General features: G+C 42.7%; 1 protein-coding gene and 1 long non-coding RNA gene across 5 annotated transcripts in view; one reads left to right on the top strand and one right to left on the bottom strand.

Annotated features, from left to right (window-relative positions):
- Positions 1 to 23,942, bottom strand: part of MYO5B (myosin VB) — a 363,462-nt gene that overhangs the window by 297,858 nt on the left and 41,662 nt on the right. The window contains exon 1 of one of the 3 annotated variants that reach the window (XM_055299651.2): positions 2,774 to 2,972. The exons of the other annotated variants lie outside the window; for them this stretch is intronic. Within the exon in view, the coding sequence (XP_055155626.2) occupies positions 2,774 to 2,866 (93 nt within the window). The 5' untranslated portion in view covers positions 2,867 to 2,972. Of the gene's footprint in view, positions 1 to 2,773; positions 2,973 to 23,942 lie in introns of those variants that run through there. 3 annotated transcript variants of the gene reach the window in all.
- LOC129493489 (uncharacterized) lies at positions 3,123 to 7,990 on the top strand. 2 transcript variants are annotated; one of them, XR_008661156.2, is made up of 4 exons: positions 3,123 to 3,414; positions 3,862 to 4,084; positions 6,544 to 6,731; positions 7,842 to 7,990. It is a non-coding gene; the product is annotated as an uncharacterized lncRNA (long non-coding RNA). The 2 variants fall into 2 exon arrangements; XR_008661155.2 differs by lacking the exon at positions 7,842 to 7,990 and having other exon boundaries at positions 6,544 to 6,973.

Below are 23,942 nucleotides of genomic sequence, written 5' to 3'. Positions count from 1 at the left end.
CATGAAAGGAAAGAGGAAATGAACTCCGATAAGGCAGAAAACTCAAATAACTGGAGCTCTTGTCTGGCATTCTGATTTAAGGAATGCAGGCAAACGATCCACGAGCTAATATCAGAGATGTGATCATAACAGCTGTACTTACAGACACCTCACCATATGCCAGCCCATCTCCTAGAGCCTTTCTGTAGTAACTTCTTTAATTCCCACAGCCCTATGAGACATCATCTCCATTTTGCAGATGAGGAAACTAAATGTGCAGAAGTGGAATAACTTGCCCGAGGTCCCTAGTGAAGAGCAGAGCTGGAATCTGAGTCCAGGCAAGAATCTAGATTCCAAAACCTGAGCCCTTTTCAAGAGTGCCAAAGTTCAAAAATCCTCTACACCTTGCATCTCTAAACCAAATCACGGGACTAGTACAGGAGCCTCTACCAACAAGAAAAGTCAGAGGAGGGACTTTGTTTTGTCTCCTGATTTTTCTCAATTTTCTAAAATGAACAGGAAGTACTTCTTTAGACATAAAAATGAAAACTAAACCAATTTTTTTTTCCCAATGACCAGCCCCCACCCCCTGCAGTCTTCCTTCAAACCCTTCCCAGGAGCAGTACAGCTCAGAGCTCTCTACCCTACCTGAGCACTCAGCACGTTCAGCACAGCCTGCACTGAATTAGCTCCTCAAAAACAGAAACACTGATGCAACCACAGCAAGGCTGAGTGCCAGGCAGGCCACCAGGAGACTGGGCTGGAATCAGCTGTCAGCTACCTAGTGATCCGATTAAGAAATGTTGGTTAATACTGGGAGTACAATTAAAAATACATCAGCCATATTTTTTTAAGCCTCTTGTGATTTTTTCAAGAACTTCCTTGAAATAAAAAGCTTTGCTCATTAACGATTAGCCAGCAGAAGGCACCAGGACTTATAACTAAGTTTTCCTGGATAAGGAAAAACTCCCAGTTGCCCTGTAGAACTTGACAAATGGCAATCAGATGGCTTATGCCTGAGCACTTCCTTAGGGCTTCCAGAAGGAAACCTGCACAACCTTGGTAGCTTCTGGAGGTTACCCTGAGATGTACACACATGCGGTTCATTTCTGTGGCTCTAGGAAGGTCTTCCTGGGCATTGGCAAAGGCTCCTTTAAAAGGAGACAAGAAGAATGAGAACGAGCAGTATCCACCCTACCTGAACTGGTGGGTACTGATGCAGAAATCAGGAAATTAAAAGCACCCTCCGTGGATTTATTGTTTAATCATGAACACCAGGCCTGAATTCTAAGAACACCGGTGAAATACAAGCCAGTTAGAACAGTTCAGATGAACCAACAAAATCATCTACACAGGATGCCACCAACTCTTCCCTGGCCATTTTTCATCTGCTCAAATTTGCAAAAGACTCGTTTTACAAACTGACTGTGATGTGCACTGCTAACAGGAAATGGGTAAGGAATCCTGAATCAGCTCATCTCTCAGGAAAAGGTAGTTTCCCTTTTGGCTTTATCACCCTAACCAAGCTCCTCTCCTTCCAGGGGACTTTAGGAGTCATTTATCCCAAGCTGGGTAGTTACATGGCAGAAAAAACTCTAGCCCCATGCCTATGATGTTCCAGCTATGGAATGTACAGCAAGCCTCTTCCTCCAATCTTCAATTCTTACAACTTATGGACAGGAATCAAGTTCTGCTTAGGTCACAGGGCTTTCTGTGAGAATCAAATGAGATGACATCTAGCATGGCACTTTAAAAGCATTAAAGCCCTATACTAGCTAATATTAGTCATTAATTGCATGGAATCATAGAATAGAATGCATAGAAACTTAGTCCTGAAAGGGAGTCCTAATTTGAAAACTATTTGATAAAACTCACACTGCAGGCTCTAACCCACCAACTCACTGGCCTTTTGTTGCTAGACCTTGGCTACCAGGAAGAAACATCCCACTCCATCCAAGCACATTTGTACCATGACTCTTTGAGCACACCAATAGGACTATGAAACAGGCAGCCAAATCCCTATCAAAAATGGCCTCACCAAATCACATCCAAAGTTAGAGTCCAAGGAAAAATAATAGGTGCTGAGCCCACTCCCTCACTCCTGCCACTTCCTATAGACACCCCCAATCAAGCCACCTTTCTGACATTGGCCCCAAGCATTTCAATATTGGCATGGCACTTGGCCCAGTGCTTTGTACTCCCTGGAGCTAAATTATCATCGTAAGCGTTATTCTTTGATAGAAAGGTAGGCTGAATGGTGATTAAAAGCATTTGTAGCTCAAAAATCTATGGGGGCAAGAGGCAGTTTGAAAGCATTTAGCTGGATACAGTACTGAGATCAGTGAAAAAGCTCATTTGTCACCATGACAAGAGGTGATAATGTGACATTTCACAAGTTTCAAAACAGCAGGGGAAACCACCTCCCCTCTATTATTTGTAGCAATGCTGGACTCCCAAACACACACTCTGCATGAACTATGAATCACTCTAATTATTCAGCAGGCTGAATACCAAACCAATCACCATCCACAATCAGATCTGGGCCTGAACTTTTTGTGAAGAAATAACATTTCTCATTTCTGTACCTGCAGTTTTCCCCCATTGGCACTATTTTTTCCCAAACAATAATTTGCAGAATTCTTTATTGAAAGGGGCTCCTGCTTCCACAGTGGGCATTAGCAAAATATACCACATTTCCTGTTTTCTTCCCTCTTCCCAAGTGTGCCAATACTTCCTCCTCACTTTAAGAATAAAATCAAGAACAAAACACAAGCATTATCCCCCAAACCCTCACTTGCTTTCCACTTTGAAACAGTGGCCACGGCAGTCCTTTTAGGATCCTCTGGAAATTTAAGAACATTCGAGCATGGTTGGAGGAGCAAAGCATAATGGTTACAGGTCAGGCGCTCAAATCTTGGTGCAGCTACTTCTTAGCTGTGTGACCTTATCCAAGTTACTAAACCTCTCTGGGTTTCAGTTTAATTATGTAAAATTGAGGTAGTAGAGACTTGTGTCCTTCCGTCACTGTAAAGATTGAATATGAGATTAATATATATTCTAGGTACTGTGATATGACATCACAATGGTTCTGTGTAAATTCATGATGCTGATATATAACATTAACTCTTTCTAGGCCAGACAAGTCCAGTCAACAGCAGTCTGCCATAGGCTGGGGAAGAAAATGAACATTAATACTTATTTCACTTGTGCTCAGTAAGATGCTTATCTCCACCATGTTCCCCTCTTCTCTGCCATCTCTCTTCCTGGGAATAAGGTTGCCTGCTCAGAATCAGCCCAGGAATAGATTATGGTGGTTGCCACTGAGCAAGTGGATAGAGAAAATTCGCATAGGTTGAACCTCCAATGTTTAAACATAGTTAAGCGGGAGCATGAGACAAAAACTTCCAAGTACCCTGGCTGAAGCTTGAAAGGCAGGTAAGTTCTATAAGGGAATATCTTTTAATCCTTTAAATCATTTCACACTGCTTTACTCCACCTCCTTCTCACAGCTCCCTGGTTACATATACATCCATAGCTTCAACCACTGGGATGTATTTAAAAGCCTTCTTAATTTAAATCAATGGGAGGGGGAAATTTTTTTCTACTAATTTAGAGAGACCCAAGTTCATAGTTTTTTGTTTTTTGTTTTAAATAAGCCTGGAAGATGATTCTCCAAGACCAGTCTATGCTGCTGAGGGCAGAATTAATCCAGAATATGACTGTTTCCTTCCTGTAAAAGCAGAAATATCAATGAGGAGGAGTGAGTCTCAAGTTCCTTATCCATGGCCCCCTTCAAAGTGCTTCAACACAGACTATCATATCCCAGGCAAAAAGAGATTCAAACCATACAGAAACACTATTTTTGTTCTCTATCTTCTCTAGTGCTCTCCTCAAATTGGAAAAGGTAAAAATAAGCACAAACAAAATAACCACAAAGAAGATACTACATCCCAAGATCAGAGAGGAGTTCATGAGAGTGCTTGCTGCCTTAAACGAGGCTCATGTTTAGGCCTTAATGCTATTCCAAAGCATTAAAAGAATCTTCAATAGAAAGAGTGAAATCTCATATGGTGCAGACGTCAGAAACATGACCCAGAAGGCAAAGGTAGGTGCAGACACAACTGTTGAAGCTGTCCAGTGAAGGAAGTTGACTCAAGAACCAAGAGAAGTCATGTAATGAGCCCAGAAATCCCTCCATCCCTCGGTCCATCCCCCTACTGCAACCCCATGACTGCCCTGGTATATTACACTCCAGCTTATTCCTCACTTTGCAAGGTGGGGCTTATACAGCAGTGGTTGTCAGACTCTGATCTTTAACAGAATCACCTGGGGCACTTGGTCGAAACACAAAAGGCCCAGGCCCCTCCCACCTCCAGGAGCCTGGGACTCTGTATTCTTCATCGGCTCTCCAGGTGATTCTAGACACAAAGTTTGAGAACCATATGGCCACAAGAAAAAGGAGGGAGGTGGTGGGAGTTATTTAAACACAAAAGAGAGCAATCTTTGAGATACATTTAAGAGAAAGACACAAGTGCAGAACAGTGTGTTTAGCGTGCTGCCTTATGTATAAAAAAAGATGGGGCAATGAAAATAAAGGTTTTTTAAAGATGGGAGTGAGACAGATACAAGATATATAGATATAGAGTATCTCTAAAAAGATCCACAAGAAACCTGTTACACTGGTTGCTGCCAGAAAAAGGAACTGCCTGACTGGGGACAAAGGCAGAAGGGAAACATCACCATATTGCTTTTCAGCTCTTTGAATTTAACTACACAGATACATCATCAAATAAATTTGTTGTTCAAACTTCAAAGAGGTAGACAGAGGCACATAAAAACAAGTAAAAATAGTGATTAAGGGATAAAAATAGCAGCGTGGCGGGGCTCGGTGGCTCACGCCTGTAATCCCAGCACTATGGGATACCAAGGTGGGTGGATCACAAGGTCATGAGATCGAGACCACCCTGGCCAACACGGTGAAACCCCATCTCTACTAAAAGTGCAAAAACTTAGCCAGGTGTGGTGGCACTCAACTGTAGTACCAGCTACTCGGGAGGCTGAGGCAGGAGAATCACTTGAACCCAGGAGGCGGAGGTTGCAGTGAGCCAAGATCACGCCATTGCACTCCAGCCTGGGCGATAGAGTGAGACTCTATCTCAAAAAATAAATAAATGAAAAATAGCAGCCTCAAGGGTTAGTATTCCAGAGCTCTCAGTGATTTCTTGCATGTAAGAACCCTTCTCTTCTGCCTGGGCTTCACCGAGGCTCCAGAAGTCAAAGAGAGACACTCCATCCACCTGCTGAGGGAGACGGTGCCCTGGGGATTGCTCACGAGGCACTTCATATATTCTCTTCATAGAATTTTTGTCTTCCAAGTCAACTGCTAACTCTTTGAAAGAACAGACTATTCCTCAACCACCTTAATTATCTCCCTTGATGCTTAAAGTCACTTAATCAATGCCTACAGCCACTTACTCAGATCTGTCTTTGCAAGAGATAAAACAATAATTTATAACTAGATTCAGAGCTTTGAAATTAAGTTCCTAAACTGTTTGTTATACAGGCTGCTTTGGATTGCTCTGCCTGATTGTAATAAGTGTGTTCCTCTAAGATAATGCCCTCCACTCTTCCTCTTTAAATACACATATCAACCGGGAAATACACAGGGCAACAAGAGTCTATTTCTCCTGACCCAACTGCCAACAAAATTCTGCCCTCGAGTGTTTGTATCCTGCCTCATATTCCTGAGACCATCTCCCACTTCTTACTCCCTGTACTCCTTTGGAAGAGAAAAATAGCCACATTTCCTTCCAATTTCACTTCTCTCCTCCCTTCAAGAAAGCCTGCTTGCTTTGAGGTTTTTCAAGACACACTAGTAGACAGGCGAGTCCAGAAGACTCAACCTTTCAACCTACAAAGTTTAGGGAGAGTGAAAAGATATCAATTATGTAATGATGAAAGGAGAATGGATAATCCAACATGTCAAGAGATGATCATATTCGTCTTTGCCAGATTCGAAAATCCACTTTACAGTTGGCATCACTCCCATCTGTATGTACACGCACACACCTTCCTCTGGACAGACTGAAACCCTCTAGGTAAAGAGACAAAGATTCCAAGGATGTCCCAAAGACACCTCTCTGGTTGAAAGGGCTAAGCATTCAATCTAGATGAATCATTCCCAGAGAGAAGAGAATATGTATTTAAATTGCTAATTTCATCATTTTTGGTGTATTCCTTAAATGAAGGGGGATTGGTTAAAGACAATTGAGATTCCATGCATGCTGTCTTACTACTGTAAAAGCAGGTTTTTAAACATCTACATCCTGTTAGACTGTTAGAAACTGCTAGGAGGTGACCTGGAGACCCTGTCCACGAACTTGGGAGGAAACACCGCACAGTGCTAAGTGCCATGGACGCACAACAGGCCCTTGATAGGTGTGCCTGCAAGTGGTCTAACAGTTTTACAGTATGTCAATTTACAACGCGCTTTTCATGTCCTCTCTTTTCATCCATACAAAAACCCATGAGACAGAGAATGTTCATTATCATCCTATTTGACAGGTGAGGAATCAAGAGGTGAAGGAGTTTGCCTATGGTCACACAGCCTGAATGCAGCAGGTCCTCTAAGCCTGCCCCACAGCATTTTTCCACGGTATCACATGTCTGTCATGCATACAGCTTTGGAGCTCTGTGGCCTCACATGACTGGCTAATTCAGGAGCTTCACAGAGGATGAAACTGATAACTCAGGTGATATTCCGAAGGTCCCACAGTATGTACTTGGAGAAGCCTTCCTGTGGTCTTGCCATTTAACTAGAGGAACCCTTTCAACTGGAGTGGCCATGTTAGGGTCGAAGATACACCCATAATACTATCTACCTGCCTTTAGTCTCTGAAAGGACATCAACTGGATTTTTTTTTTTTTACTTCTTTTTTTCTTTTTGCATCTATGCAAATTGCTAAGAAAGGAAGTCGGGATGGTAATATTACCAGGTGATGATACAAGTAAACATTAGCTGACAAGTGTGTTAACATCTTCCCTAGGTAGATGGCTCTTGCTCATTCTTTTTAACCTCTTCAAATCTAAATCAGACTCCAAGGCTTAGTTCAAAACTGATCTCCAAAAAGCTACTTTTTGGAGGTAGGGGCATGTGTGTGTATATGTGTGTACAAACATGCACAGTTCTTGTGCAATCAAAGTTGGTCACTGCATGGAAGGAGTATAGATCTTAGAGTCTAAGGCATCTGGGTTCAAATCTTAACCCTGCCACTTAGTGGCTCTTTAGTAAAGCAGTATCCTCATTTAACTTCTCTCAAATGTTACTAAGGAGACAACCTCCTACACTTGGAGAATTATAGCAAAGACGAAAGAAAATAATGGTGTCAGACCCCTTATCACAAAGGCATTCAATAAATTACCATTAGCCCCACAAAGCATTCCCTAACTACCCAACTCCTAAACTCCATCTTCAATTGCCAAAATATCTATAGGCCCTGTTATAGGCACTTGTGTATTATAGCCATTAGTGGTAACACTTTATCTGCCCGAATAGATTAAACACTTTACAAGGTAGGGTCTGGGAGGGAGGCTAGTGCTTACTTTTATGTCCCTCATGGATTCTTAGAAGATGACAGTAAGGGCTCCAATATTTTGAAATGAGCTAATTCAAGTGAAAACAAGTTTCAAGCAATTGCAGAAAGAACAGTGGCCACGAGGGCAGTTTATTTCACATACAATCAAAAGGCTCTGCAGACCTGCATACCAACGAGGCACTCCAGGTTCCCCTGAAGGATTTTTAGCCTGTCTACCAGAAGAGAAAATCTATACTCCACTTACATTTTGAACAAACGTTATTTCAGGGCCTTCTTTATGCCAGCACTGTACAAGGCCCCAAGAAACCCAAAGATGACTAAGACATGGAACCCACCTTCAAAGCAGCCCTCAAATAAAATAATGCCATCATCTAAAAATTAATGCAAATGGTGAAGGAACCTAGAGTCAAGGTCCTGTCCTGACAACCTCTAGCTCAGTTTTCTCAGCTGGAAACGAGGAAGTTGTATAGATTATCTTCAATGACTATTGCAGCTCTGTCAATTAGCCCATTAATAAATTGCCTCAAAACAGCTAAGTTTCTCTTAGTTCCTCAAAGAGCTATAAACAGAACCACCATTCAACTCAGCAATCCCACTACTGGATATATACCCAGAGGAATATAAATCATTCTACCATAAAGACACATGCACACGAATGTTGACTGCTGTACTATTCACAATAACAAAGACATTGAATCAGCCTAAATTCCTATCAATGACAGATTGGATAAAGAAAACGTGGTACACATACACCATGGAATACTACGCAGCTATAAAAAGTGAGATCATGTCTTTTGCAGGAACATGGATGAAGCTGGACGCCATTATCCTTGGCAAACTAACGCAGGAACAGAAAATCAAATACCATACGTTCCACTTATAAATGGGAGCTAAATGATAAGAATTATGAACACAAAGAAGGAAGCAACAGACATTGGTGCCTAATTGAGGGTGGACGATGGGAGGAGGGAGAAGAGCAGAAAAGATAACTATTGGGTACTGGGCTTAATACCTCACTGACGAAATAATTTGTACAATAAACCCCTGTGACACAAGTTTACCTTCACATATACCGCTGAACCTAAAATATATGCCCCTGAACATACATCCCACAAATACCCCTGAACCTAAAATATACCCGCAACATTCACATATACCCCTGAACCTAAAATTTAAAAAAAAAAAACAATGGGTATGTATTTCTAAATGTAGTTAGAAGTGTGGTTGAAAGTGTTAAATGGAATGTTTTCTATATCAAAGCTGAATCACTTCAATCTCCACAAAGATTTCAGTATTCAGCATTCCTTCCTGCCCTCTTTCCCCACACAGGAAACGAATTATTTTGGGAAGAAGTTACAGGAGAAAGGGAATCTGGAGTGTGCCCAATTGGGGTGGGGGCAGGAGCAGCAAATGGGATGCTGCTTTAAGCAGGAACAGAGACTGCAGAAGAAGTGGCAGCTCAGGAGAGGACAAAAGAAAAGAAAGGCACCAGAACAGTGTTAAATTGCTCTGATTCCATTTAGGAGGAGGACAGAAGCCCTGTCCACCTTGTTGGAGCTTGCAGGAATCTCAAGTTAAACCACAGTGACATGTTGACGTTTTTTGGTGACTCCTGAGTCAAAAAAAAAAAAGAAGTGAAATTATGCTCAATAACCCTAAGAGGTTTGATAAGTCCTTCCAAAATACTCACTTTGGTGCCTAATTAGTTAAACCCCTTGTTATCCACAGATGAAGAAATAGTACCCCATTTCCTGGTGGTTCCAAGGGGAAATTTCCATGTATTTGCTTAAGTACCAGAGCCCAGCCATCCTGCCTCAGCCTGGGTTGGTGATTCTGCAGGGCAGGGCCTAGGGTGTCAGGGCCTGGTGCCACCATCCCCATGGCCTGCCCAGGCCTGGATCTGCAACTCTCTCACCCTCAACATCTGCCTCTCTTCCCATCTTCCCAGGATCCTGTTCTCAACTAATAAACAATCCAAGTTAACACATGCCAGTTACCTTTCCCAGATAACTTATTTATAACGCAAAAATGTTCATCTGATGTGAGGATGCCAGAGTATTTAGGCAGACTAGGGCCAGGAAATATTTAGGTCCACAGGCCTTTGAAATGCCCGTTCACAAAATCTGTGTTCCCATCATCTCATTTTTCTTCAGAAGACCATTGGTTCCAAGATGTGAGATGTGGGGGGCCCTGCAGGGGTGCGGCCAGGACCCTCTCCCAACTTTGCAGCTGAGCATTAAGGTAACTCAGTCATGCTACAAAGTGGACACTCATTTGGAGTCAGAAAAAAATCTCTTGGTCTGGACTCCAGCAGATCACACTCTGTCCCAGAGGTTCCTCAAACATGGCACATGAACGAACAGGGTGTTTCCCAACTTTACTTCTGTTCCAACAACTAAGAAATTCTAAGTAACTCCTTAAACAAGAGTCTTGGCTTTTGAGTTATGGACACTTTTAAAGTCAGCTTTCTTCATTGGCACGATTTAGAGACAATCAAGTCACAGGCTGGCCACGGAAGACACACAGGTGAGTGAAGGAAGCTCCTGGAGGACAGTGGTGCTGGGGAGCCCTTTGTGCAGCAGAGGACCCAGCCTTTCCCTAAAGCACACTGCCTGGCAAGCCACTTTATAAACACAACCAGTAACTAGGGCCCTGGGCTTAGCGAGAATTCATGCTTTTCCCTTCTATCCACGTGTCCCGAGAAGATGCAGCCCACCAGCTACAAAGCAAAGCAGCAGGTCCGGCAGGCAGAACCACCCCCAACCAGCAAATTGTCCCATTCTCTTCACAGCTCCAATAGCAAAAACTGCAATTACTTTTGCACCAACCTAATATCTCCAGAAACAAATGTACATCGGTGTAGTCTACACATAAATATACATTTAATAAATTTATCAAACACCATAGCTGATGGTGAATTAATCAACTTCTCATCAGAAACATGTAATTCAGAAAGTTGTACTTCTTAAAATTACAAACATCCTAGGGGAAAAAAAAAAACTTTAAAAAACAAATCAGCTGAAGTACTAACAAAGTAGCATCCAATACAGAGTAGATGTATAATTTTGCTTCTTTTATTTGCTGTGTGGAACAGTTAGGTCATTCTGTAAAGCTCACTGTAACTGGAAAAGATCCAGAAATCCTGTTTGGTTCTGGATATCACATCTAAAATAACTTTATGCTTCTTGCTCTAGGCTATCTTTATTAATTACCATTTTGGGAAAACGAATGATGGCTATTTGCAAAATGCTCAAGGAAAGCAACACATTATCTTTTTTGAAACTAAAAGGCAGCAACTCTTCCCAAACATGGTGCTGAGTGAGTGAACAGGGAGGAAACTAAAGCAATGCCTCAGTGCACAGAAATTAATTTTTGATTGACACAAGGGAAGTCTCAGGTTCCTGGGGCTATTGGGCAATATGGAGATAAACTGTTTCTCACCTGGGCTAATGGTCCTGCAGTTGGAAGAATGAATTGTGTATTTATTCCCATACCCACTATAGGAAGAAAATCCTCCAAGCCCATAGAAAAACATTCTCCATCTTTCCTTTCTGGTATTTACAATCAAAGAAGCAAACAGCCTCCAAAGGAATGAAAACCAATTCTTTCCATTCAGCAGAGCACCAGGATGAAGATCTAATGAATTCCAGAAGAGCCTTGAAGTAGAAGGGGGGTGCAAACCATTAGGGCCGACTGTCTAGTTATAACCACAGTCCACACACCTGCCCTCACTTCTAACACCAACTGCACAAGTAGACATCTCAGGTTCAACAATTCACTAGAAAGACTGATTAAAAGCTGTTGTACTTATGGTACAGTATTTATTTTAGCTAAAGGATACAGATGAAGACCAGCCAAAGGAAGAGATGCATAGGACAGAGACCAGGAAAAGCATGAAACGTGTTACTTTCCTGGCAAAGATGTGTGACAATACTCAAAATACTGCCAACCAGGGAAGCTCAACTGAGCCACAGCATTCAGAGTTTCATTATGCAGGCATGGTTTACTGCCACATGGCTGACCTCAACCTCCAGGCCGCATCCTAAATGGATAGTTGATTCTTGAGGTAGGAGGCAGGACTCAGACACTGGACAATATTGAGGACTAGCTAAAAAACGACAGCAAGGAAACAGCTTTCCATAAGACAAGCCCACCTATGTGCCATGTCTGTTTATCATTGCCATGGTGACACCCAGGAGTCACTGCCCCTTTCCATGGCACGGACCTGATGACCCAAAAGTTACCACCCTTTTCCTAGAAATCTCTGCATAAACCTCTCCTTAATTTACCTTTAATTAAAAGTAGGTATAAATACGACTGCAAAATTGCCCTGAGCTGCTGCTTTCAGCACACTGCCTATGGGGTGGACCTGTTCTGCAGGAGCTGTCATGAAGCTGTAACAGTGCCTGAGCTGTAACACTACCAATTCAAGAAAGCTGTTTTCTCCTACCCTACCACCAGCTCCCCTTGAATTCTTTCCTGGGTGAAGCCAAGAACCCTCATGGGCTAAGCCACACTTTGGAGCTTACCTGCCCTGCATCAATCTTTCTGATCTGGCCACACCCTACCCCTATGGCATGATCAGCTCCTGGCCCTAAATCATATTATTGGTATTTCTGGGGTTGCCAGCCCCTACCCTAAATGATATTTTCAGCCCATAACAAAGGCAAGACCCCTTTGTGGGCAAGGTTAAATTATTTAAGACCCAGGCAGCAAATGGCTGTACCAGGCATAAAGTCAGTCATCCTGACCATTAACACAGAACCAAGAAACAAGGTCAGCCTGCCTCCTGGAGCTGAAGCCCTGCCCAGTTCCATTCCCTGCCTCACCTCTCTCTAAAGGGGGTAAAGACCAAAGTAGTGACGATGGGTTGGAAGCTTAATTCAAGAAAGAGAATATTATCCAAATACCATTTCTTCCTCAAAATGGGGATAGTTTCTCTCTGGGAATTCTGCTATTGCTTCTAGGACCAATGAGACTTTCTTTGCTCTGATTCAACCAAGTAATTCTCCAGCTGCTTTTCTAGAAGCTAACCCAGAAGCCCACCAATCTAATGCATCTGTCAGGATCAACTGGGTTCTGCTGTGGTCACAAACCCCATCCAACATTTCACTGGCACACACAAGGTGTCTGCTTTTGGCTTCTGCTCCATTGTTCATCATGGGCTGGCTGGGGGTTCTGGAATGCAGGTTGATGGAGCAAACCTCCCAGAACAGTACTGGTTACCATGGCAGGCAAGGAAGAGCTTGGCAAAATGTGTTATCAGAAATGTTATGAAAGTGGCTTCAGCTCATATTTCCTTAATCAAACCAAATCTCATGGTCATGTCCAAGTTAAACTGTAAGGAAGTGCAATTCTACCAAGTGGTCAGGAGAAAGGGAACCAGATATTCATAAGCAGCCAAACAACTACTGCATCCACTTCCCAACCAAAGTAGGAATCTCCTCATCTACGTCTCTGACAAGGGCTGAAGGGGATCTGATTGGGAATATGGGGGGTTTGTGTTGTTCATTTTTAAACCAAGATATATAGAGGATGTTTTCTGAATTCAAAGAGTAACATGGAATAGTTGCAGAATTAATTGTTTCAGTTTCACTTGCCTGCCTTGCTCTGTAGTGTGGGCACCAAAGTTCCCCAGTCCACATCACAGGTGGTTAGTAGTCAACCCCCATCCCCAAAAGACCATTACAGCCTAAGATTATAATGCCCCAGAGCTGGACCAAGAGCTTAAAGGGTAACCTCAGTCTAACAATGGCAACAGCATTCAGGTTTGCCTTGATTTGCAAATTCAAGTGCACCGAGGCGTACCATGTGAAATCACAACAGCATCATTCCCGTCATAAGAAATCACAGTGAAGATGAGTGCCAGCAGACACACAATAGGAAAACACCTAAGAATGGAAAAAGCATGAATCACAGAAACTCCTGATGAATTACCAACTGAGTTCACTGTGAGCTGAACTAAAATGCCATCACTTCTTCACACAGACTTCTGTCCAGCCAAGGGGAATGTGGTACTTGCATTGTCAAATATTTTTAATCTAAATGAAGCATTTAACGTTTCTATTAAGCTTTATCTTGCTCATTCCAATCCATTAAAGTAACTGTATCTAACCCTGAACACTGCACACTAAGAAGGTCATTGGCAAACTAGTGAGTACTCATAGGACAGAGAGAGTAGTAAGGGGTCTGTTACAACAGAAAGAGGGGATTGGACATTTATTTAGCTGGGAGAAGCCTTGGAAAGGAAGTTATCTGTTTGAAAAACATGAAGGGCAGCTGTGTAGAATAAAATAGGCTTCTTTTAACTCCAAAGGCAGAAAGTGTAGTCAGTAGGCGGGACCCAGGAGGCCCCGCTCAGTTACTGAGAGTAGAACCACCTTCTAACAATGTGAGTATCCCACAGGCTCAGCAACCGCAGCATCCTATATTTAGGAGTTGTCGAACAGCACTGGCTGACACCAGCCACAGGATGGGGCATTAGAGCGGTTGATCTGTATGGGTCTAAAGCTTCTCAGTGACTAATCATACCATTATTTATCTGGATATATGAAGGCTGGGAATAAGGAAGAATAAAAAGTTCTATAACATAGCCAGAGATTTAGAAAACCCCCAAATGACTACAGGTAGAAGGAATAGAAGGCAGGCATTTGTTAAGGAAAAAATATCTTAGAGGCTGTCTATATAGACAGGATGTTTTTTCTGATGGGCACCATGAAAGGCAGCAATAGAAAGTCAGAACGTAGCGTGCAACACACAATTTGTGTACAGGCTTGTCCTGTCTCCTACGCACCTGCCTTGATCCATCTGGCAACCTGCAAGCACATTCTGCCCTATTCTTTGCTCCCACAGGGGTCTTGCTTAGGGCCAAGCACACCATAGGCATGGAATATCCATTTTCTGGAGGGCCTCATTGTCTAGCCAGACAGAATGTTATCACCTTCTTATCCAAAGGCTTTGTCTTATGATGAGGAAGTTGGTGAGGCAAGCTGCACTGAACACTCAGGTGTTGTGAAAATGTCTTCTGGGCATGTAACATCAAAGTGAGTCACAGAACACAGAGACCAGAGGATCAAGGTAACCACTTCTGCCCCACCCCCCTTAGAAATATTAACCAGATTGTAGGAAACCCAAACAATCCCTTTAAGTAGAAAGGGATAGATTAAGAAAGCAACCAGATGGATTGACACAGCATCAGTAACTTTTTCTCTTTTCTTCCCACGGTATAGAAGACTAGACAGGCATGCTTTGGAAGCATAAAGACCTACCTCGTCTTGCTGCCAACTCAAGACTGCCTTGTATGGATGATCCCCCTGAAAAAAGTCTTCGATTGCCTCCCAACCTGGATGGGTTGGTCTGCCTCCTTTTTTTGGTTTGAGCTTGCCCTTCACTTAAAAGAGGATAGGCAGGGTTCTGGCAGAGAACTTTCCCAACATCAATCCTTTGCGACAGTCCCCTTTCACTCTCCCATCCAGAAACAGGACTTCAGTGGAAAATATAACTGAGGTTCTGGAAGATGCTCTCCATGAGCTACATACACACAGAACAGTAGCAAATTAACCTGGAAATAACCCCCAAAAGACCTGAGGGAAAGACATTTATTCTTCAGGGTTTATATAAAGCACTGCTTGGGATGAAGGAAAATGCTGATATTCCAACTGAGTGAAACATTAACTCAGATACCAGTAAGAGTCTACAGGAAGAAGTGTATGGATTGTGAATGTGAAAGGCCCTTTGCCACACCTAACATAGCACCTAACATTCGTCCACATCTTCCAGGCCCTTCAGAAGATGAAGACCACCCCTCCCCCAGATCACTTCACATGCACAGGTGGTTGAGTCTAAATCCCAGGTAAAAACAAGTTATGGCAGCAGGATTCATGCCCACATTTCTTCAAATCCCTCAAAGTGCTGGGGACACTCAGGGCTCAATACAGGCCTTGAAGCAATCACCTATTTACCCTAAAACAGGTAACTTCTGGGAGAGGCAACAACTCAGTGCTTCCCTTCAGGAGAAACATTCTGCCTGGAATTTTCATGCCTTTTTCAGTGCAGAGGAAGTTGAGGCTACTACTCCCACCAAAATGGAAAAATTAGAAGGAATCCAAAGTGACCTACTTCTGGGTATCTATAGAAGTTTTAAGAACAGCAATTCTCAGCCGGGTGCAGCTGCTCACTCCTGTAATCTCAGCACTTTCGGAGGCCGAGGTGGGCGGATCACAAGGTCAAGAGATCAAGACCATCCTGGCTAACACAGTGAAACCCTGTCTCTACTAAAAATACAAAAAATTAGCCAGGTGTGGTGGCAGGCACTAATAGTCCCAGCTACTTGGGAGGCTGAGGCAGGAGAATGGCGTGAACCCGGTAGGCGGAGCTTGCAGTGAGCCGAGATCACACCACTGCACCCCAGCCTGGGTGACAGAGCAAGACTCCATCTCAAAAAAAAAAAAAAAAAAAAAAATCTCTCAGGAGCATCCCCAAAAGCAAAGTATTTAAAATAAAAATGCTGATGGGAAGACTTTAAACATGTATTTCATTCATCATAAAAAGTATATTTTTCCATTAGTTTTTTAAAAAGTATTCAAAAGATTATTCAAACAGCTCTAACAAAAGTCAAAAGAGGTTGAACTGAACCTACCACTGGCTGTCTCAGAAAAGATTTCTGCAAACAAGGAAAAAAAATGTCATTCGAGGGATACCAAAGTACATCAGAAAAAATGGATGGTTTTCCATTAACGAGGTGTTTTAGAAACTCAAAAGTTGTTCTCATTAAGCCTGCAAACTTGTTTACACCATTGGTCTTCACTGGTACCTGTGACACTGATGGAAGAAACCATTTATCAAAATGGATACATTCCAAAGTATTTGTTTTAACTTTGTTTTGTAAATTAAAGGAGCAGCCCTTCCCAATACACAAATTACGACGTCACTTCCACAGAAGATAGGAAAGGTGACTTAAGACAGTAGCTCAGTTTAATTATGATTTATTGAGGGCAAATTATAATCTGTAGTATTTTTCAGCACACTTGCAGGTTCTGCCTTCACTCAGTCTAACCCCTAGCAGGTTGATGGGCCAGGGGTCATGAAATATTTACACCAGACACAATCTTGGGGCTCTTAGTCCAAGCCCCTCACTTTAGAGATGGGGAAATCAAAACCCAGGGTGGTGAAGTCACCTGCCCAAGGTCACAAAGCCAGTGAATGGCAGAGTCTTATCCAACTGGAAAGAAGGACTTTGGAAAGCCCTCTTCTTACATGGGACATTATGGCTAAAGGCAAGCAAACCAGGAGCCTGCCCTCAAGATTGCCTGACTGCCTGCTGGAGTGTCAGCAGCTTCAATTCAGTGCAGTCAGGAGACTGGGCTTGCCTGGCAGCCCCAGTGAGGAACCTGCACCAGAACATAAATGGCAGGTAGGAAAGGCTGGGGAGCAGGGCGAGGGCTGTGCCCTTGACCCTGTGTCCACCCTGCATCTAGATGTCTTTAGCGAAAAAGCACAAAGGCCTCCAAACAAGCTAGCCCCTGCCACACCCAGTGAGTCTGAAGGTCTTTCTGGAACCTCTCCCAAAGCAGGTTTCTCCTCTAATCCCTGCCACTGCCCTGTCCAGAGTCACCTGAATTACTGCAGTGACCTCCTGATTAGCACTCCTTCTTCTAGTACTCTCTGCCTCCAGTCCAGGCGCCACAGGGTACGTGGATTTGTTTAACACATGAAGCTGAAGAAATTCACTCATTCATTCAGGCTTCACTGAGCAACTACTTTGTGCCAGACACTATTCTAGGCCCTGAGGATACAGCTGTCAGCAAAACAGACATTGTGCCCATTTTAGTGATGAAATTTGATGAAACCAAATTTAAGATCCCATTATGGCTTTCCATTGCTTCAGCTAAAATCCTAACATCTTCGGTAGCATACAAGACCCTTCCTGAGCCCGGCCCCAATGACCTCACCGACCTCACCAGAAACTCTTTTCTACAAAGGCCCTACTCTATCCCTCATCTCTCTCCAGTGCCTGCACAGTCCCTAAACACTAAATATTAAGGAACCTGCTTTCTAAGGAGCTCAATAAGCAACTACATTTCCAAATCCTGGGATCCTGTGAGGTAAACAGGAGGCAGAAACTGTTACCAGCATTGGCAGATGTGAAAAATGGGGCAGTGGAAGCCACAACATATAGCTGAAAATAAAGCTATACCCACAGCTCCATACTCAATGCTCCCCTGGCACACCTCTCTTCACATAGGCAAGGCCTCTGCCCCTAAATGGTCACAGTCACTAGCAAGTGTGTGCATCAGTTTTAAAGGTTAACCTCTTCAAGGCCAGCTCTCAGGAGCCTTCCTCTGTCCTCCTGGATGCCTAGCTGGGATGCTGTCTCTTGGGTCAAGCTTCTAGTCCTTCCCTAAATGTGGTGATGAGAGACATTGGCTTCCTTTTCACTCCAAGGTTCACTTTTCCTTCTTATTGTTTTCAATCCCACTCCCACAGGAAAAAACAGCTCTGAAAAATAAACGTACCAAGACTTTGTAGTTCAGAGTTAGCAGCTAGTCTGAAATTCCAAGGATAAAGAATTTCCATCGTACTGTAGCCCACCACAAGTTCTTCCTGAGAACAGTGGACTGACTGCACGTCACTCAGTTCTTCCCCAATTCTGTGACCAAGGAGAAGATGTCAACTTGAGGTGGTCCTTGAGCCATTCTGGGTCTCAGCACCCTCATGAAGGGTCTAAATTGGAAGGATCATGATACAAATATGATCTTAAATTTCTACTATTCAAAGCCTTCTTGGATAGGGGTGGGCTTTTATGTCAGAAAAATGTAGGTTTAAATAAAGGCTCCATCACTTTCTAACTGTATGGCTCTAAGAGTTTCATCACTTATAAAATTGGGATAAATTCCAACACATTGTTACGTGCATTAAACTATGCAAGAAAAATGCTTGGCTCTAGTAAATCTATATATACTAGTTTCCCTTCTTCTAAAACACTGATTTTTTTTTTTTAAAGCCTAAACACAGCTAGGATTATATTGTATCAGAGAATTCTGTTTTGGCCCCCTGGAGTCTGTACTCTGATGTTCAAAGGATGTGAGTGAGGACGAGTTCTCTGAGCTGGTCCCTTGGAATCATGGTGATCTTACCCATTTCTTTGCGGGCAGGGTCCACCCTAAATCACACCACTCCTGGGTTCTAGCTTCCTCAGCCTGCCTTCCAGCTCCAGGGATGCACAAGACCTGCAGCCCAGAGAGCGTACATCCTGGGGGAACATCCGCCCCATTCAGATGCTTCCTTGACTTTGATCCAAGATGGCTGGGGGCACAGTGAGAGAGATGACGGAAATGAATTATGTAAACAAGAGTGCTGAGTCATCAAAGATTAAATCCTTGCTGGACCACAATTCCTCAGCCAAAGACCAACACATTATACAGCATTTTGATTCACAGGCCTTCGTGAAAAGTACAGCCTACTGATCCCGAGTCCCAGTGGTGCCTCCCCGGCCCCGTGTTTTCTGCTGAGGTGGCAGGCAATAATTAAAGCCACCTGCCTAATCACACAGCATAAGCTGCTTCACAGAATTTCATAGGTTTCCTTAGGTGTTTAGGGGCTTAACCCACACCGAGGGCACTCCCTGAATGAAATCTGAGCAGAATATTCTGGGATGATCAGTTTGGGTTAAGAAACTAAAGTGGTCCTTTCTTTATTAAGACAGGTGAGAGATGATGAACTCTAGTAAATGCGCTACTGCTTTCAGCATGATTCCAAAGGACAACTTTTTGGTGATTTTTATTTCAGAATTTACCAAAACCTCTGAGAATGGGTACCATAAGAGAATATGAAAAGCATACTCCATTATCCCAATCACATATTAAAGACAGACAACCCACAGGTCTTGACATCACAGGCTTTGCCACATAAGAACTACAACATGAGAGCAGGTAATCAGTTCACACAGCCACCAACAGGCAGGCCCAACTGGACTAAGAAACCCGCCTAATGTATTTTATCATGACTTTTTTTATATTTTGATTTTAAAACCCAGGAAAGCTAAAATAACCATTTCCTAAGTTCTGATATTGGGGTTCTTAAAACCTACAAAGAGTAAACAAAAACTATGATTGTATATTTTTTGGTGTTCATTAAAAGAAATAGTATGTATTCTCAAAACTAAAAAAAAAAAAACAATATCACACTGAAAAGAAACACATGTCCCTTGTTCATACATTGGTGAATTCTATAATAGATTCCACCCTTCAGGCAAGTAACAACTAGAATTTATTTTCCTTGTGAAAAATCCAGGAAATCAAACTAAAGTTACTGATGGTATATTCATGCAGATTTGAGGTAGCTGTCTTATTGACATAACTATATAAAGCAGGAAATTTGGATTCCCAGGTAGATCTTTCCCAAAACTAATCAATGTCCTGTGGCACAATTAGTCACCCAAGTTAAATTCCAGCTTACCCAGTAAGATGTGGCACGTTCGTACTATATACACTAATTGCAATAAGATTTGGGTCATGTTCAATGTTTCAAAGATCGAAAATAAGGATATCTTCTAAAAGGCATAAGACTTCAGTGCTCCAAGTGTTAACTTCAAAAATAGTGACTTTCAAGCTAGGAAGGATCCCCTGTGCAACGAAAGATGTCGGTGTTAACAGTGAGGCATGACTTGGAACGTAAGATGCTCCTAGTAGATGGAATCTATTCTTATATATTTATAAGCACAAGCAGCATGAGACATAGGAGAAATATTTCATTTTCTTTTTTTGAGATGGAGTCTTGCTCTGTCACCAGGCTGGAGTGCAGTGGCACGATATTGGTTCACTGCAGCCTCTGCCTCCCGAGTTCAAGCGATTCTCCTGCCTCAGCCTCCCGAATAGCTGGGACTACAGGTGCAAGCCACCACGCCTGGCTAATTTTTGTATTTTTAGTAGAGACGGGGTTTCGCCATGTTGGCCAGGATGGTCTTGAACTCCTGACCTCAAGTGATCTGCCCGCCTCAGCCTCCCAAAATGCTGGGATTACATATGTGAGTCACTGCGCCCGGCCTCACTTTCCTTATGGAAATAAAATCAACTCTGCCCATGGGTGGGGATGTGAGTGAGTGAGCGAGTGAGCAAGCGGGGATGCGAGTGAGTGATGACGCCAGTGAGTGAGTGAGTGGGGATAGCCTGTGTCTAAGACTGCAGTGTCCTTGCTCCCCACCCCTGGAGCCTCTGGGCACCTCTCCACCACCTGTAATTTACAATGGTCTGGCGGCACATGATCAGGAAGATGCCAATGAAGCTGAAGACACTGATCTCCACAATGGCCATTAGACTTCCTGGGCTCTCAACACACAAGGCCCTTCTCTGCCTTGGCCAAGGCTCCACAATTGACCTCCCAAAGCCTTCTCTATGTAACATACACCTTCACACTTGTGTATGTGTGTAGGTCTGTATGTAGGTGGTATGTGCCCAGAGAATAGCAGTGGCTACCTCTGAGAAAGAAAGAAGGACTGGAGAAAGGTAAGGCAAGGAGGGACTTTCACTTATTATCTTAGAGATTTCTATATTGTTTGATTTTTGCAAGATCATATTGTGTGATTTTTTAAAGCTTATCCCCCACCCAAAAAAGTCAATGACAAGAAAAGACAATCCATGACCTCACAACACTGAAGTCAAGAGTTTCTTCTTTGCACACTAAATCTGGCTCCTCTAATTTTAATAACAGTTAATGCTCCACCATGCCTTCTTTGATTGGTACAGGATTTGTCTAAGCCTACCTGCATATTGAGGAAGGGAAGATACAGGTTGAGTAGTAATGTCAAGATGGAATTCAAAGAGCATGGGAAAGTCCTCAAATGTAATATCCAGCTTCTATTCCACAGAAGCACATTCGAGTTCACATTTGTTACCTATTATCTGGAAGCACCATGAGGGCATTTAGTACAACATGCTTAACAAGCAAAAATGCAGATTAATAATCCATTAGCTTGTTCAACAAGCACTTCTAATTGGGACAGGATGACACTGAGGCGGGAGGGAATGGAATTAGTCATAAGGAAGACTTTCCTAGCACAAGGGCTGTTTAGGGCCCTGGAATGAATGGTCAGAAGAGGGGGTTCAAGCTTCCTTCTCTGAAAAATCCTTTAAAATCAGGTAGATTCTCTCCTGTCCAAGGCAGTTTTGCTGGAGCCCTACCTGACATTGGCTGTTATGTTACAGACTTAGGTTTACAAAGCAGCACTCAAAAGAGTCTGTTTGCCTTCAAGGTATTTTGCATGTTACACACGGTAGCACCACAGACTGAAAAGGCCTGCTTTAGAGCAGACAAACCATCTCAGTTGCAACTCTTCTTCTAGTGGTTTTAACTCGGACAAATTTGAAAAATAGCCGTTAAACAACAACAACTTGTTTTTCAAATTTATATGGGTTCACATACATAAGGTTTCCAGTACAGGGAGACCTTCCATAAACAGTAGCTGCAATCACTCCAGGTACGAGGCAGCTACCTGGCACAAACAACCAGGCCTCACTTCACACAGTTATGGTGAACCAGGAGTCATCTCCTCCACTATATTATGCCTTTAACTAATATATAGCTCATTCGTAGAATGAAGAATTGGTAAGAACAGTGGTTAAAGTTATGTATTCTTTATTCTACTATCATCTTTTAAAATATGACCCATATTAGAATATGATTTAAAAGAACTACAAATGGTATTTAACCAGGTATTTATCTTAGTAATCCTTGAATAAAAGATTTCATTCATTTCACCCTCAGTATTTTGAGATTAAAAAAAAAAATCTTCCTAAGGATTGAACACCCGTCACTGCTTCTAACTACCTTGCCAGTTTATCTACATGCTAATCAAAAAGACCTGACTCCCAATTTAGTCAGAGTCATTAAATTGCTTTGCCCGGCACTCCCAACAGGCAAGTGAGTTGTTCCATGCTATTTCCTCTACCAGAGTAGATGCAAAAAGGAAGAGGAAAAAGCTAAGTGTGTTCACATAAGACTTGGCAATTGTCTTTTTACCAATAAGAAAAGCAATTCTCTTTCTGACAGGTTAGTGAGAACTAGGAATTTCTGAGCACTAAAAAGAATCTCAGTAACCACTACAAACCAAGATCCAAAAGTGCTTTATGAAATATCACAGTGGCACCGAAGATGACTTCAACGTAAGTTTGTGTTTTCAAAAGTTAACTTCAAGTCTTTTAACACTAATAGGTCAAGAAGATGAACTAGAGGACTTAACTTCTTCCTGTTCCAGGATCCTAAGGAGAAAAATGGCAGCCTGCCATAGTTGTACACAATGACATTCCAGCAAGGTCCTACACCTTTTCTGGGACCACACCCACATAAATCCTTTGGATTGTTCCAATTTAAAGTAAAATCTCAATTAACCACAACCCAACTAACCAGGACCAGGCCACTGGACTTCCAGAAGCAATATGGATTAAAAAAAAATACATTCATATTTAAAATCAACTTCTAGGGAACATCCAGTATTTGCACACTCAACACCTCTCCTATGCCATTTTCATCTACAGAACAAGTACAGTAAGATTACTGTTTCAAGATGCTAAGACCCTGATATGGTTTGGCTGTGTCCTCACCCAAATCTCATCTTGAACTGTAGTTCCCATAATCCCCCCGTGTTGCAGGAGGGACCAGGTGGAGATCACTGAATCATGGGAGCAGTTTCCCCCGTTCTGTTCTCCTGATAGTGAGTTCTCATGAAATCTGATGGTTTTATAAGAGGCTTTTCCCCCTTTGGCTCAGCACTTCTCCTTCCTGCCATTATGTGACAAAGCATGTGTTTGCTTCCCTTTCAGCCATGATTGTAAGTTTCCTGAGGCCTCCCCAGCCATGCTGAACTATGAGTCAATTAAAAAACCTCTTTCCTTTATAAATTACCCAATCTCGGGAAATGTCTTTATTAGCAGCATGAGAACAGACTAATACAAAGCCACATCCAAAGAAAGTTATTTTCTTTAGCTCCACTTTCTTAGGTACAAAAAAGCGTAAGCGTAGCCCTATACATTCTAGGAAAGAATTTTAACAGTGTATCTTATACGTAACTTTTCAATTTTGATGATAGAGCTAACAGCTAGAAGTCAGTCTTGACACCTCTCCCATCCCAGCCATCACACTAAGTGCCATCATTTCGACCTTCAATGTACACATGAAATCCATTCAACTTTATCCAACGCTACTGTCACCAACAAAGTGCATGCCAGCATCATCTCTTACCTGAGCCACACTCATCCCCTATAACTCTCTACCTCAACACCCATACTCCCCCAGGTCATCCTTCAAAACACCGACAGAATAATTAAATCTGTAATGAATTGTGTCTCTCCCCTCTTTGAAATCAACAATGGATAT

This window comes from Symphalangus syndactylus, chromosome 1 (genome assembly GCF_028878055.3).
Source record: "Symphalangus syndactylus isolate Jambi chromosome 1, NHGRI_mSymSyn1-v2.1_pri, whole genome shotgun sequence".
Lineage (NCBI taxonomy): Eukaryota > Metazoa > Chordata > Mammalia > Primates > Hylobatidae > Symphalangus > Symphalangus syndactylus.
The sequence above is the reverse complement of the archived record's forward strand: the minus strand, read 5'-3'. Positions and strand labels throughout refer to the sequence as shown.